The following is a 16,269-nucleotide window of genomic DNA, read 5'->3' as shown; positions in this document are numbered from 1 at the left end:
AAACTTCGCCACGTTTAAATAGGCAAAGCCTTTCTAAACTACTTAATCTGGTGGGAGTGTTTATACTTGAAAGCGTTGTTGAGCAAAAAAAAAGAAAAACGTGAATCGTATTTGTGGCAAGACATCAACAGACAAGTGATATTTGCATTGCTCTTTAAAATTAAAAAAATGCATGGCTGCTTGATTTTTGGGTATAGCATACGCAAAAATACGTCGTGAAACAACAAAAAACGCTCGCGGTGCCCCCTCGTGGTAGTGTTCCAAGTTCAAAAGTAACGAAAGGCTCCAGTAGATGGCGCGAGCAGTGGAACACGTGAAAAATGAATTGGCGCTACCTCGAGAAGCGATGTGCTGGCTTTGAGGAGTTTTATGAAGCTGAGCCTTGCGATTAGGAAGCGCCAGGCAGCTTCACTGCTAACATCAGCGTTCGCAACGTTAACTCAGTGACATAGGCTATTTTTCTTTCCATCAAGCAAATTTTCCCAGTTACTCAATCATTGCCCGAATATCTGCAGGGTAATTCTCTAGGCATTGTGTCGGCCCTGTGGTCCACGGTCCATTTTCACTGTCGAATGCAACATATAGGACGCAACGTTTGCTACAGACGTTCCAAAAAAATGTACGCTTCTGTTAAGAACATTGAAGTGTCGAGGCCCCGTCATGTATGCTTAACAATTTATTCTACGTGATTTGTTCTTCTAACAATTGGTGACGCAAAATAAGCTACGTGCGAGCATAAAATTATTTGACTATAGTGACTCCTACAGAAACAGAGAGAAAAGGAGAAAGAGGTTTGGTGAATACTGAAGAGGTCAGAGGAACCCATGCGCCGTGTGCCCAAAGATCAGATGTTCTGTTGCCATAATAACAGGACACACAGGAAGGAAAGCTGTCCTACGGGCAAGTTAAAAGTCCTTTCAGATACACGGGCATGTTCCTAGCCCAAGAACACAAGGCCTCGCATCTAACAGCGTCACTTCGAGGGGCTTAAAAGCATTAAGAATAACCACATCTGTACTTACCACGTCAGTGTATAGTGGCTCGTATAAAGGACAGTAGGGCACTGCGACAAGTGCCCTCGCACGTGCCGGAAAAAAAAAACAGGAAAAGGAACGCAACCTGCTCGCCGTGCAGAAGGCAGATTAATGCGCGCCTTGTAAAGAGCTCAGCTGCCCTTAGCACTAGCGGAGCGCGAGCGAGTGCAGTCCAACAACCCTTACTCAGCAAAGGTCCTCCCAATATCGCCGTCGGTTGACAAGTCACTGAAATGTGTCCTTCTCTTTCGTCAAAACTGAGTGTTGCGTGAGTGATGGAGTTATTGAAATAAACTGTCCGATCCACTGAAAAAGGGGGGGGGGGGGGGGGTGGCGAGAACTAAACGGCCAGGTTGACGGGCATTCCCATCTGGGCGGTGATTGCCTCGGGCGAGAGGAGAGCAGAGCCCCGTTCTTGATCGGGGCCGATATTTTGGTCACGTACTCGGGTCCACCCCGACCGGAACGCCCATGGAGATCGGAACTGTTTGTCTCAGTGACGCCGCTGTATCGGCCCCGAGACAAGAAACTACGAAAGCACTAAGGGGACTCCAAAAGAGCAAAAGCAGCGACACACCGGTTCCCCAACCAGCTACCCCTTTGATTCCTTGCTTTTCTTGCGCCGCACGCGTTTTAAGGACTTTGAAACGAAGCAGTCATCCCCGCCGGTTGAAAGGAAGCGATGTCGGATGATCATATAATCTGCCCCTGTTGCGAGTAAATGCTCTTGGAGTTATACACCATTCTAGCGGGACAGCGTAAACGTCGGTGGTTATCAACGAAAGCGGAATCACGATACGTTCAAGTACTGCGACTGCAAACTGCACAACCATACTAGAAATGTACGGTTGCGAGAGTAGCTCGGCGGCTATGACGCTGAGCCAAGATCGCATTTCCAATGCACTTCTTTAGCATCGGGAATCACCTGTTTTTATAAATTGGGTAACTAGAGTAGGAAGAAAAAAAAAGTAAAAATAACTGTTAGTTTTATTCACGCAGTAGTGCCGCTAAACCAGATCATTGAGAAAGGCTTGGTTTTTGCCTTTCAGACTTCAGTTACGCTGTAAAAAAAGGGGGCTCGTCATTTTGTCCCGTTGTGGTTCCCTGGATGTTCTTACAATAAAGAACCATCATCTCTTCACTCCCTACTCATGTCCTAATATCCTTTATTTTTGTTCCGGCGAGAAGACAGGTGTCTTCCCCCCAGATAAGAATGCAGCGCCCTGGGACCCAGACAGTATGTACTGGTGTGATGAACGCGTCCAACCTCCAATTGTTCTTCAGCTATTTTTGCTCCGATTGTAATTTGGTTTGTAAGGGAATCACACAGTAGTATTTTCCCTTTGAAACCATCCTTAATTTATTAACTCAATGTAACCCCATCGAACTCCAGCAGTCAATCAAAAGAACGTGCTAATTTATATTCTTCATGAACTTTGTTGACAAGGGCTCCACCTAACATTTCGCGCAGGGCAAGACAGCATCAGACGAGTGGTGCCTCGGAGCCTTGGCCTCCTTGTAGAGATATTATGGGTGCTCGCCCTCACACACACACATACACAAAAAATAATGCGCCATTCCGCCCTGTGAAGGCGGATGGCCAGCGAAGTTTTTCAGCACGCGACATAGAGGTGACGAGGAATTTGGGTGATCGATATGGGCAAATTTTATTTTTCTTGAGGGTGGACTGCGGTCATCTCTAAAAAATACGGATACGTGCGCGCACACACTTCTATTTCGACTATACTGATCTTAACAATGGTATCGACACCTATTCCACTCAAATTGCATATCCAAATGAGGAGGCGTATGAGTTTGAAGTTTAAGTTATATTTTGATGCTGCAAATGGCGCTTATTATAACTAATATACCCAAGATGTATATCCACGTGAGCAGGCGTATAAACTCGAGCTTGAAATCATGCTTTGAAAGGAGCGCGACTTCGGTGACTGTCCTTGTGCATTGTCTCTCCTGTTGTGTTGCGTATTTTCCAGTGGTGTGTCTCATCAGCAATATGAATTAACAGGGCAAGACTTCCGCTTTAGCTCGCTTATGAGCGCGTGTAGCGCCAGGACCTTCGTTTTCCCAACTTCTCGCGCTTCAAAGACACATGGACCCTGAAGATTTTCTGTTCTAGGACATCAAAACTACATGAAAACCCAGCTACATAAGCTTCGCTTAAAACTGTTTCCCAAAACCCTTGGTCGCCACTTCTGACTGCCACGACCACCAAACAGAATGAAGCCCCTCAGTAAATTTGTCGAATTGAATCCGATAACGAGACTGGATGCCATTTGGACGCGACGTGGCCCCACCAAAGCGCCTACCCACACATCGGTGAACCCGGAGACGGGCAATATCACCCTCCTGATCAGCGAAATCACCTACGCCACACTGTACCTAAACCTCCGAACACAAGATCGAAACCGCAAATATAGAAGCCCTCATTCGTAAAGTCCACAAAACGGCTCTCAGCCTCCCCATCTACACCTCTAAAGACAAACTACTCAAACAATTAAGGGCTACACAACGTTCTGGCAGAGCTCATGGAGGCTCGTAGAATCCTCCAACTACAACGCCTCACACTGACGCCAACTGGCCAAGCCGTTCTCCACGCGCTGGGCTACCCTACTCCGCCAAATAAAGACCTATAGCGTCTCCCAACTACCCTCACGTCCCGCATCCACGTCTCCCCCACACCGATACATATGCATCCCACCTCCAACCAAGACCGCCCTCTCACGAAGAAGCTAGGGAATGACCCGCAGGTCCGTAAACTCACGTTAGAGTGAACTAGAATTTGCCTATGGCTCCTGCACCCGACGCTCAACTTTGGTCACCCTTAAATCACGCCGGCCAAGTCTCCAGGACCGCCACCACGCACGCCAACAAAATACAGACGGCAGAAGCTCTGGCGATCGCCTTCGCAGCCACCACCCGCGCCACCTTCCCCACATCACTATAGTCTCTGACTCCCAGCAGGCGTGCCGTCTCTACAAGCTCGCGCAGCCCCACCGCAGGCCATCCTTCTACTCCAACGTCTACCCGACGAGACCACCATGCCGATAAGCTGGACTCCCGGCCTCTCCGGCCTTCCGGGGACTGCACTCCCGCGCATTCCGTACCGATGGTCAGGTGACCCCACTACTCTGCGAAGACGCCCACGTCCTCCAAATTCCCCTCGATAATACGTACGACGCCCTTCTGTCTCACTACAGGCTTACCACCGCGTCTACGCCCACCACACCCCCAACCAGCAAACCATCATCTATCGTGGCCTTCAGACCGGTACCTATTACAACCACGCCACCTTCCACCAGGTCGCACCCACTATCTACTCCTGCCAAAACCGACACTGCGACACCCCCCTCACCACATTCTACCTCGTGTACTCCTGCCCCCCTGACCAGCCCGGTCTACCACAGGGCCCGCCAGAGGGTCCTGGTTTCTCGGGCCATCGGGTCGACCCGGTCAGGATCGTGGACACCACCACCCTTTCCCCTTTGTTCCAATGAATCTTAACTACTGCTGCTCCTTCCAATTTCTTCGCTCAGTGACGTGGCTCGGGGCAACAGCGCCTGCAGCCGAGTGGTCGGAAACGTCCCGCTTCAGAAACTTCGTGTCGTGCTTAATGCGATAGCTGCAACGGGCATCGACAAATGGCAAAAGGGATGCAGCGGACTACTTTTATGTGCGCATTGTTCTCAGCTGCTCTCGCCACCCGGCCGCTTCAACTGCGCTACCCAGAGTGCGTGAAGTCACAAAGATGTGCTGGCGTAGGCAGCAATTGCGATAAAAATGGTGGCTGCCACAGAAGCGTAGCAATACTGGAATCGTTCAGGGCCGGCTGAAGAAACTGCAGACGGCGAGTTTTAACGCGTCGGTAGGAAGGAGAACCCAGGGAAGCACTCACGTTTGCCGGCGACGTGTGCAGGGGCGGCAGGGTGGCCGACCGAGGCTTTTCGTAGATTGGCGCCATCATCATCGTGGGGTCGTCGGGAGACGGCACTGAAGACGACCAGCCGTTGTCTGCACCGGGAAAGAGAAGAGCCGTCGCTGTGACATACACTTCGTGGTCGCTGAAACCACAGCTACGCACATATTTCCGCTAGAGTTGCGAATCCACTCATCCCTGTTACAGAATACAGTATTATTTAAACGATATTATTGTAGAGCATGCGTCTTCCAGCGCATGCATTCACGAGGCAGTGACACGACACGAACGCTTGATTTGAGTTACAAATGGTTTTAGGTTAGTTGAACATGTTTATCTAATATTAGTTTTCCGTTGTAGGAGCCGTCGCGCAAAGGAAGTAAAAGTTTCAGAAAGAAAAAAAGTTCTAGTCGGTTTTTCCCCACCCCGAGTTTTGGTGCAATGGGGGATTTCAAAGCATACGCCATTCAGTGTCGGTGTATGTCAGCGCTTCAGTCAACGGCATTCGTGTAAGGTACGCGTGCTTTATAAACTGTGCTGTTATCTGGTCGGCCTTAACGATGAAATGGCCGACCAAGTCAGCATAAGTTTGCGAACAAGACTGGTCTGGGCAGGATAGTTCGCAGTCTTGTCGCATTCTTATTTAGAGAACCATTCGCTGTTTTATAAGTTTCCGGAAGGCGTATAGTAGCCTATGGAAGTAAAGACCCAGAATTATTATGTCAGTAATATTATACTGCGATCTAGTTGATTTTATTGGGCTTCGAGCAAGCGGGCCCAGCTCTGAAATCAAACGAATAGTTCGAACTAAATCTCTGCGAAGTTTAAGCAAACCTGCTAAGCTTTTACAGCAACTGTCTGCCAGCAAATATATTAAATTAGCAAAATGGCGTGAAAATTAAAGCTTTAGAAGCCACAATGCCTATTATTCGAGACAAGCCCTGAAATAAAACCACTGCTGATACCTCTGTGGAGTTTCAATAAACCTGCTCGGCTTTGGTAACAACCATGTATATCCAAGAGATTTCGGGGATGCTGTATTATGACAGGTGTGTTCTGTTGCTGATCTGTTCGTACGGGCGTCTGATGAAGGCACATACTTTGGATAAACTTTGAATAGTGAGCACAAGCTCAGATTTCGAAAACATCGACTAATAAGACGACGTGGTATTATAAATGCCCAGCATTCGGGAGATAATAAAGGCACAAAGAGAGTACACTTTAAGAATGCGTCTTAACTCGCAGAGGAAACGTTCGTGCACGGCCCCCCATCGAAACCCTTTGCCTGCTCACCAGTTGCGGCACACCCACAATTTCCTAGAAGCCTTTCTTAAAGCTCTCAAACGGCTCTTGGAGAGGTCCAAAACACGGTCTTTCACAGTCCTCCGCGGCAGGTGCTGCGCAGGGACTTGGCACGACGCTAACCGCTCACTTGCTGCGTTTCCAAGAGCTAGCGCAAAGGGCGACTGGCGGGACGCCGCCGCAAGAACATGCCGCCGCAAAGCCTGCAGGCGTCGTTTGTTGTTGCATCTTCCAAAAGCTGCACATAAAGCACGGCCATAACTCGACCGCAGTCGCCGCACTGAGCGGCGCGGTGGCTGTTGCTGCAGTCGGTCTGGCGGCGGCCTCTGCTGCTGCTGCTGCTGCTGCTGCTGCTTCGTCTCCACGGCGAGCAGTCGGAACCTGGGCCTCCCCTGGGGCCAGGTGGCCCTGTCTTTCTGCTGACGAATTCACAGCCTAGGAGCTCCTTTGAAAGCGACTTCGCTTGAGGTCCTCCGTAGAGGCGGGAAGAATTTCCAATTTCCCCTTTCTGTGCCCCCTTCTGACTCGCTAAAATAGAGCTTTGCTGGACGCATCATTAAGCATTCATTACGACGCTCCCATTATTTGTGTCAAGTACACGTGGCGCGGCCGGCAACCAAACCCTCCACACATAGCAACTGGCAGCACTGAGCCCGCAAAAAAATGTACGAACAGCCTTTATGGAGAGACTCCGGGCCACCCGGATAAAAAGCGAGGGTGGAATAACTGTTTTGTGCAATGATTCAATCGTATGCACAGTCGAACAAAGAGGCAGGCTCGCACGGCCCCAGAACTTCCACTGCTCTTCCGAGACCGCTCGTAAAATGTGTTACGGTGTAGTTGTCTAGTAGTTGATAAACACAGGGTCGCGTAGAAGTTTCCCAGAAAGTAGGAGTTTTCCGGAAAGTAAGGGAGGGGGAAATGGAATGCACGACGCACTTTAAAAAAGTCCCTGAGCCGTACCGTGCAACCCTTGTTATGTTGTTATGGTTACAAATGTTTAGAACCGACCGGAATAACGGAAGGGGAATACTGCCTGTGTACGCGCGCGCATGGCATCAGCACAATACGACCAAGGTCGAAATTTGCGCGAACTAGCGGCCAATTAAGAAATATATAAACCGAAGGCGGTTCGGAACGCATGCACGTGCTTCCTTCAACAAATTTTGAGGCGGTTCTTTAGTCGGAGAGAAGTGGGAAGACATTATCCGGTTTGGTGTGAGGATCGGGAACAATTCCATCTGAAACGATTTTTTCTTATTCCTGTATAACCCCATTCCAGATAAGCTGCCATGTCGGCCTTCAGCTAGGGGTGGAGGGGGTGGTTCTGACGTCATGCCGGGGGCCGCGTTGTATTGCCCCGCGGACTGCTGGTTGCCGACCCCAGGTCGCCAATAAAGTGTGGAATACCCGCATCAGAGCGTCTGTTGGTTTGCGAACTGCTTTGCTTTACATGCAGTCTCGCAGTGTGAGTATGACGCATCATTTTTTTACTGCTGAAAAAGCCAGTCAGACAAAGCTATCTTCAGCTCGTTTATGATGTTTATATTTCAAAAAGAGAAAGGTCTGCCATAAAATAAGCGAATTGTGCCCAAGCTTACCAGCGCGTTACCTCCTCAGAGAAAATATATACTATCGGGCACTAAGCGACAACAAACAGCCCGTCGTACAGATCATCAGCGTGCAACGCAGTTCGGCGTAGTTCAACACCTTATCTCGTATCTCCCCCGCGTCCAATGCCCAGACACACGAAGGGGCAGAAAAAAGGTCACGCATGACACCGCATGGTTTCGCCCTCGCAAGTATGGCGAGTGGACACACATTCATCTCTCGTGAATGCGTTGTACGTATCCTCTTCGTACTAGGCGGGGATGGCGGCTACGCCGCGGACTCGGAGCGTGCGCTCACGAATCGCCGCCCGAGTGGCTAAGCACACACGAGGCGACAAGGGGTGACTTCCGACGAGGAGAGAAGACGTATCAGCAAAGCTTAACGTGAACGGAAGGAGGCTCCCTCCTGTCACGAAGCCATCGCCTCCTCGAGAGACGACGACGGCAAAGTCGTATTCCTGTCCGCATCGCTACCGACGTCCGCGGACCGGAATCGGACTGCGTCCGAGTGGCTCTATACTGAACGCGTGTCGATAGTATTCGCTGGTGCGCCGCCACCGCAGCCCGACAGTATGGTCCAACCGCTGCCGCAAATGCGGCAATGTAGCGGCTGCGCAACTAAGGGAAACGCGTCGACGTGAGGATTCTTTTTCCGGAACACGAACGCCTGACAGCACTCGTTCGGCAGGGATTCTGAACTGGTGCGTTTCATTTCCGTAGACGAATATTATTTTGTTCCGGACATAAATGTGATCTTCAGTGTGACAAACTCGTTTCATTGACCGCTATGTGTTGCTTTTTATAACCATCCTATTTTATTATTTTCCCAGTTTCAGTATGCCTTATGCCTGACAATTACGACCAGGTCGACCCGCGTGACTTGTATAAAAAGGGCGCCGAATTACTTCACGTGCCATCCATGGTCGCGCCAAACATTCTACACACCTGGCTCGTTCTTCCTGTTCGGAGGCTTAATCGATTGCTTTCCCGAGTCTTGTTTCGGCCATTGGGTCGCTGACCCTGTCAAGTGGAAGAATTTATTCGTGCCAAAGCATTAAACGGCCAATTGCGCGAACAGCCCGGCGTCGAAGGCCGTGAATCAACGGCTTCTGACCCACGTGTCCGGGAAGCGTTCCATAGCGCGAGGCGCTCCACAGCTAAAAGGCGTTCAACAGCACGAAAGGTTGCCGCTCACGCCAATGCACCGCAGTTGAAGCAATGGAGCCAAGGAACGTAGTCGACAGGCAGGGAAATTCACCATCGTCGTCAACTCTCCCTTCACAAGGTGGCAGGAAAGAACAAAAAGCTTCGATCGGAGGGCAGACCGACGCCGTTCGAGAGGCTAAAGGCGGAAGCGTCTCGGGGGGGCAGGAGGACGACATCTGTCGACAATGCGAGGCGGAGGTAAACCGTCTCACGCGTCCACTTATTGAACATTGAGGCTTTCGCATTCACAACACAATGGAAGTGTTCAGGTGTCCGCGGGGCTTTTCACAGACCCAAAATAAACATATACAGACCTGACAGCTCATCGGATCTGTGGCGCTGGCGTACCGCCAAACCGTTAAGGCTAAAACCCACAAGATCGCCGTCTGTTCGTTCCAGGAAAGGCGGACTGTAATTCTGACGAAGGTTAAACGCAGAAACCCCCGTCTGTACGATGTTTCGGCATTTCGGCGCACATTATAAAACTGCAGGCGAACCTGGCTTGATCTGGGATCGCATATATAGCTTAAGTGTAGCCATCAGCGCATGAACTCTCAAATCTGAAATCTTTATGAACCGGGCTACTACCACAGGGCGCGTGGAGCACTACCACAAGAAAGTGCTATGATGGCCGATTCTTAAGATCGCTTCTGCAGCCCGGATGTGAAACACTCTACTGCCGACAACACGGTGATAGGTCCGACCTCAGCCCGCGGGTGGTTGTATTTCTTGTGCAGTAGAAAAGCAGCAAGTGATCCACAGTATTTCGCTGTCATCCACGTAGATGACGCGCTTCTTATCCAAACTATTCCTTCAGAGCATACAGTTACTACGTCAAAATATGAATTTACTGACGCAAAAGTGGACGGTGGTACCAAGTAGTAATGTGCAGTCACCACGGTGGAAAGTAATCGTGTTTCGCGCCGTATACACCCCGAACGCCGCAGGCCCGAACGTTAGGCCTACGGAGTGCACACCCAAGAATTGCTCTGGGTATTCTAAAGAAGTGGTGCGTACCTGCAGAGTAGCATGCATACTCGCAGTGTGGGACTGGCCAACCAAAGAATCCATCACGAGAAAGCTTCGCGTTCAACCATCGTCGTCGTTAGACGGAGGGGTGCAAGATTTTTTCCGAGCTGATGTGCCGTGACCGCGCCTGCCGGTATAGTTACGCGATCGCCTCTGTGTGTAAGCCTGACCGAGATTCGCGACGACGTTTCGGCCTAAGAGGAAACCAGTGTGTGACGAGGTTTGAAAAATAACCGGCGACGATCGGTGTCACCCAATTCCGCTTAGCGCCGCTGATGCTTCCCCGTCTGTGTAGGGGACCCCTCAAACCGGTGAAGAATGGGACGTTGGTCTGGATCAATAGGCGCAGGATGGCACGCAGCCCGTAGGGGCCTCGGTAGCCAGCAGACTAAATCTCTACTACTCGCTGATTCGGCCGACAGTAGGATATGAGAGAGAGAGAGAGAGAGAGAGAGAGAGAGAGAGAGAGACTGGTACATGAATGTTCGCGCAGTCTCACATTTGTACATCGACCGGGTTACCCATTCCGCTTCACGCATTTTTTTTTTTTTTTTGCACTGAACGTAGCGGTTTTTGTGCTTCACGGCGCATTTGCCATTGCTCCTGCACGCACCTCTTAATTACCTTTCGATGTACAGATCCGCTAATCCCCTTGGGTTTGTTCTAGACCCTGAAGACAACGTCAGTGCCATGGGGCGAGTTAGCTTATCAGGTTATCAGGCGATGTGTTAAGTTGTGTACGTAAGGTAGCACCGCCTCCTTCGTTCTCTCAAGGAACAGGAGGGGAGAATAGAGATGGCGGTGCTACCTTACGCCACCTTCCTTTCTTAATCTGTTGCCCCGATCAGCGCGGAGTGCGATATAATGGACGTCAGTCAACTATACTTCCGGAACTGACGCCTTTCCAGTAAAGCTTGCGAGATTAGAGGCTATTGAAAACGATATTGGAGGTCAGTATGGCCGCAATAATAACGATTTTGCACGGTGCATTTCTGCCTGGCGGGAGTCCCGCCACACAGGTTAAAAACTGACGAAAGGTCAAAGAAGAACGCTTCAGACCGAGCACATTCACGGATTCAGGGAGCGTCGAACCTCACCTCCAAGTGTGCTCGAGGCAATAGCAAAGAATCGACACCGGGCCCGAAACTAATTTTACGGTCACAGAGATTGAACTTGTCCTGGCTCAGTGCAAAGCGCAATTTAAAACAAACCGAGGAATACGCACAAAACCGACGATGAACGGAACTTTTCGGCGAAGAAAGGTGAAAAAAAAAGCGAAACGTTCCGTCTCTCTTTGTGACCTTAATATAACAGAAATCATAAAAGAGTGAAAAGTTGCGGGCCCACACTTTCCCTCTCTTTAGGCCGGGCAGTTCTTGAGACTTGGCTGGTGTTGACCTCCACAGGAAAGGTAGAAGGGCGAAAAGGGAGCGAATCGAACAGTATTGACTTCCGTCGCATGACCGGTCGTAATTGCTTCCCATCGGCGGCGGCGGCGGGCTCCGTCGGTGCAGATTGCAGCGCGTCACGTTTTCTCCCCTCGCGACCGACTCCTCAGCAGCAAGCTTTTCCCGTCACGATAGGCGCATGCACACTGTTCCTTTTCTGCCCCTTTGTCTGCCCCCTTTATTTCAGAACGCACGCAAACGAGCGAGTGCCTGTTCCCTTTAATTGCTCTCCTGCTTCCGCCGACGTTTCCGCTTCCGTACGCTATCGCAGGTATTGCGCGCGTAGCGGGCACGCTATTATAGATCATATCTCGCTTCCCATATAACGAGCCCGTTGCGGTGCGTCACCGCCAACAGACAAGGTCGCAGGACTCACGCTTAACACTATTTTTCAAGCCGGATGGCTACCCGAGACCGGCCATATATATCATCACCTCTTTCTCTTTTCCGTTATCTCTCTAGTTATACATTAAGATCGATCGATTCATTTACCCACGTCCCTCTTTCCCTCCCTCGATGCTCAGTTGCTGTTTCGGTGTAATAAAAAGATCCAGATGTTTTACAGGCATTGAATCGCGCATTATGTTTTGTTTTTCGCGAGAAAACTGAATAGTAATTGAAAGGTAATTTTATTACTTTGAAAAACTAATTGCATTCAGAATGTAAATATTTTTTAGGAAGGAAGGAATACGATTTTTCGTCCATCGGGATCAGGTGTTGGGGGTGGAGGAGGCCCGTAGGGCCGCCGCGACCGCCAGGGCCCGGGAGGTGGTCAGGACTTGGCCTGACTCCCCCGGGTCACGCAACATCTGCTCCCAGTGGTGAGGGGAGGGAACGGGGGGGGGGGGGGGGGGGGTACGGGTCTGCGGGGCATTCGCAGAGGGAATGGTAGTGAGTGTCGAGTGCCCCGCAGGCTGGACAGGTAGGGTCAGTAAAGAGGTGTTGATGACTGTGCATCAATTGTGTTCTGTGTGGGAAGGTGTATGTTTGTAGGATGCGCAGCATGTGGCTCGCCTCCGGAGAGAGGTGTGGGTGCGGGGGTGGGTATCGGCGGCGGAGAAGGCGGTAGTGCAGGGCAATATCCCTGTATTGCAGGAGGGAGGATGGCTTGCCTGCAGGGGCATCGCGTGTAGGCGTAGTGAAAATGGCGACCCGGTGGACAACTAATTTGTAATGCAATGTAATAAAATGCAATGTAATGTAAGCAGTTCTGGCAAAAATAACTGGTAATGCAATTTTACTGCTCTGAGAAAGTAACTTTGCATCCATCCACCACGCGTCCTATACCAATACAGCCGCAATACACGTGGTAACGATAACTACGAAGCACGGCTTACACCAACGAGGTAAACGGCGAGACAAGCTCAGTGTTTATCGGAGTAATATTCAAGGTTGGTTGGCTGGCGCCAGGATCTTAAGGTGTTTTGCAGAAGCCCGTTTTCGTTCATTTTTTTTTTCTTTTTTTTTTTACCCCTGAGAAGGGGAAAAGGGCGATAATGGATGTACGGGCGTACTCGTTTCGTTAGGGGCGCGCGAATTTGCCGCGTTTCAGACGGCGCCATTTTCTCGACGCGTGGGTGTGGAGTGAGCCGCGCAGGGAAAAACGATTACCAGAGCTCAGCCGAGCAGAGGGCCAAGCGCAGTCGCGATTGCGCCAAGTTTCGTCGGCCACGAGCACTTCCCGCTTCGACGAAAGAGCTCTTTCCCTGCGAGCCACCCTTGAGCGCCCCTTCAAGGTGTTTGCTTCGGTGAGCTTTACGGGACAAGGAAAAAAAATACGGCGCAGAGTCTATGAAATGCCCCGTAAAATAACCAAATTAAACCTTCATAAGGAGAAAGTAAAGGAAACAAGCGCGAAATGTGGGAGTCTGTCTAGAGTTTGGAAGAAACATTTGGCGCAGGTCGCTTCCTCGTAATTGGTTCTGCGTCTTCGGTTTCCAAAGTTTAAATTTCCAAAGTTGTTTAAATTGGCACGAAGAACAGAAGCTGCCAAACTTCGCAGGTTAAAATAATGGGAGAAATATTCAAGGTACTTCGTTTCATTACAAAACTCAGGAATAACATTGGGGAGAGTGAAACAGCCTGCCCATAATGGAGGGCATGCCGACAGCCGTAATTAGTGGAACTCGGCGGGATGTCGTTGTGTCTTTTGACGTCCAGTTAAGTTGTTGCACTGTTTGTCGTTTTTCATCGAGAGTCAATACGCTCGCAGATAAGAAATGGGTCAAGACGACGACACTCACCGCAGCTCCTCTGTCGTATGTGGAACAGCGCCAACCGCTTTCGAGGCCCGGTCTCTTGGCCTGGAATACAGAAAACACACGAACATCAGAAGGGTTGAAAGCCGTGCATTTGGTAATGCTCTGTGGATGCGCTTCATGATGTCTAGTTGGCAGTTGAAACTGGAACCGTAAGATAATGTCGTTCATCATCATCAGCAGCAGCATCCTGTCTACGTCCACTGCAGGGCAAAGGGCTCTCCGATATACCTCCAATTATGCCGGTACTGCGCTAACTGCGACCAATTTGTCCCCGCAAACTCCTTGATCTCATCTGCCCACCTAACTTTCTGCCGCCCCCTGCCACGCTTGCCTTCTCTAGGGATCCACTCTGTTACCCTTAATAACCAATGGTTATCTTGCCTTCGGATTACATGCCCTGCCCACGCTAATTTCTTCTTAATTTCTTCCAATATGTCTTCAACACGCCTTTCTTCCCTGACCCACTCCGCTCTCTTCTTCCATCATCTTCCGTTCTATTGCTTGCTGAGTCGGCCTCAATTTAAGTTGAACCGTCTTAGTGAGCCTCCAAGTTTCTGCCCCGTAGATGAGTACCGGTAAAATGCAGCTGTCATACACTTGATTCACTCACACGGCTGCCAGCTCCCAGTGTAACTTAGCTCGCGCCCGGTCACTGAGACAAGAACATCTGTTATGATGTCGCCAAGTACATCGCACACTGCGTGGAAACTAAACAGTCTCCAGGCCAATCGTGTGCAGGTTACTACGCGCGAGAGCCACCCCGCAGCGGAAGCGATGTTCGGCTCCTTCAGTGGACTTTTTAAGGTGGAAAACATGAGGCATATCTTACTGTAGGAGACGGTACACATCGCTTCGTCCAAGTGTCAGTTACTGAGTTTAGTGGCATGACGTACGCGATCGTTCTCTCTCTCTCTCTCCCAGTGTGGCGCAGTGACATTTACTTGCCCATCACACTCTGCTCAACCTCGGGTGGTTTTCGGTTGTCCCGGACTATAAGGTTCCGCTCCCACTATCGTGTTCATTAAAATGCATTCTCTCTCTCTCTCTCTCTCTCTCTCGGGTGTCTATTTTGCGACGATTTTTTTATTCAAATTTAACTCGTTCCTACCGCTATGGTAAAAGCACGATTGTAGGCACGCTACAGCGACCATAATACTCAGAGCCCCAACAGTATGCGAAACCTACTCAGTTGTCACGCACACAATTATTAGTGGTGTTGCTCATACGCATTCGAGGCAAAATATTAGAGTAACAGGGGTGAGCAAACCATTGTACTTGGAGATACACGCTGCATTGATTTCAAGTGGCTTTAACAAAAGAAAACGCTCACATTGACGCTAGGCACTTGTACCGGGCACTTGAAACGTATGCAACACAGATCAATTACGAGGAAGCCTTAATACCTTCCGGTTTCTCTGCGGCGTCATACCAACCCGTTAGAATTTCATCCCAGCGAATTACGCGCCAATTTTCTGCCATGCGTTTGCTGCTCGGACGACTCCATAACCGTGGGTACACATGGAGGCAAAAAGCGAAAACGCCCGTGTGTCGAGAGCGCACCTCGAGAGGAAGAAGATCCCGGGTGCTCTACATTTACGCGGAGCCCTCATAGCCAAGGTGTAGCTTGGGCGGCATAAAACCGTCATAATTTGTTGCTTTTTTTATTTCCTTAAGCGTGGATAAAATATCTCCATCGGTGACGTGGGTAATCAGCAGTCGCGGTTTCAAAACAGACAACAAAACGCCGTGTTTACCAAAGTCGCTTCAACATTCGGGAAAACCTGCACTCGATTAAAGCTGACTGGTGGACGACTGTTTGGTGCATCTTAGCTGTGAAAACCATACGCTGCTCCAGTGAGTGCTTCCGGTGTGCTCCCGTCCGTGCGTGCCCGTTTTTTCGTGTTAGCAGAGTCCTCCAAAAGCATCGAAGGACTCTGGTGTTAGCAACCTCAAGCAGCGCAGTGTTCTCACGATCAGCGCTCCGCCGTGAAATGGATTTTAAAAGCCCGATATTCTAATACCTCGTCGATAATAATACAAATAAGCATTTGTTGTTGTTATTACTGATATTTATTTGTTTATTCCGAAAAATATTATCGAATTCATTAATAAAGGCTATGAGATAAACGCGCTGTGCTTCCAGGGACAGACTCAATTTGAGCTTAATCAACGGAAGCACGCTAAAAATCACGTTTCGTTCCCGTTAGAAGTCAATCAGCAAGAAAGTAATGCTCAAGTTCGTACTTCCTTAAGCGATTCCTTCTGTTGTACGACACGCGTACAATGGAATACACAATATCAAACTTGGAAATCTCTCAGTCCCTTGAGGTTCAGTAAGCGTTCCGGCTTCGTATAGTAAGCCGTGGCGGGGGGCAGCTGCCCGAAATCGGTCGTAAACGCGGCGTACCAGCCAACGTGGCCTTCTAGACGGGCGAACCCGCTGCC

General features: G+C 50.0%; 1 protein-coding gene across 5 annotated transcripts in view; it reads right to left on the bottom strand.

The window, feature by feature from the left end:
• The window catches only part of LOC144144358 (pleckstrin homology domain-containing family G member 5-like), a 609,370-nt gene that overhangs the window by 540,101 nt on the left and 53,000 nt on the right, over window positions 1-16,269 (bottom strand). For 4 of the 5 annotated variants that reach the window (XM_077675777.1, XM_077675773.1, XM_077675771.1 and 1 more), the window contains exons 2-3: window positions 13,807-13,866; window positions 4,948-5,063 (exon numbers count right to left, since the gene is read on the bottom strand). In XM_077675777.1, coding sequence (XP_077531903.1) covers window positions 4,948-5,063; window positions 13,807-13,866 — 176 coding nt within the window. Of the gene's footprint in view, window positions 1-4,947; window positions 5,064-6,261; window positions 6,385-13,806; window positions 13,867-16,269 lie in introns of those variants that run through there. The other variant, XM_077675778.1, reaches the window with a different exon arrangement.

This window comes from Haemaphysalis longicornis, unplaced genomic scaffold (genome assembly GCF_048455015.1).
Source record: "Haemaphysalis longicornis isolate Haplotype H1 unplaced genomic scaffold, Haemaphysalis longicornis Haplotype H1 scaffold_7, whole genome shotgun sequence".
NCBI lineage: Eukaryota > Metazoa > Arthropoda > Arachnida > Ixodida > Ixodidae > Haemaphysalis > Haemaphysalis longicornis.
The sequence above is the reverse complement of the archived record's forward strand: the minus strand, read 5'-3'. Positions and strand labels throughout refer to the sequence as shown.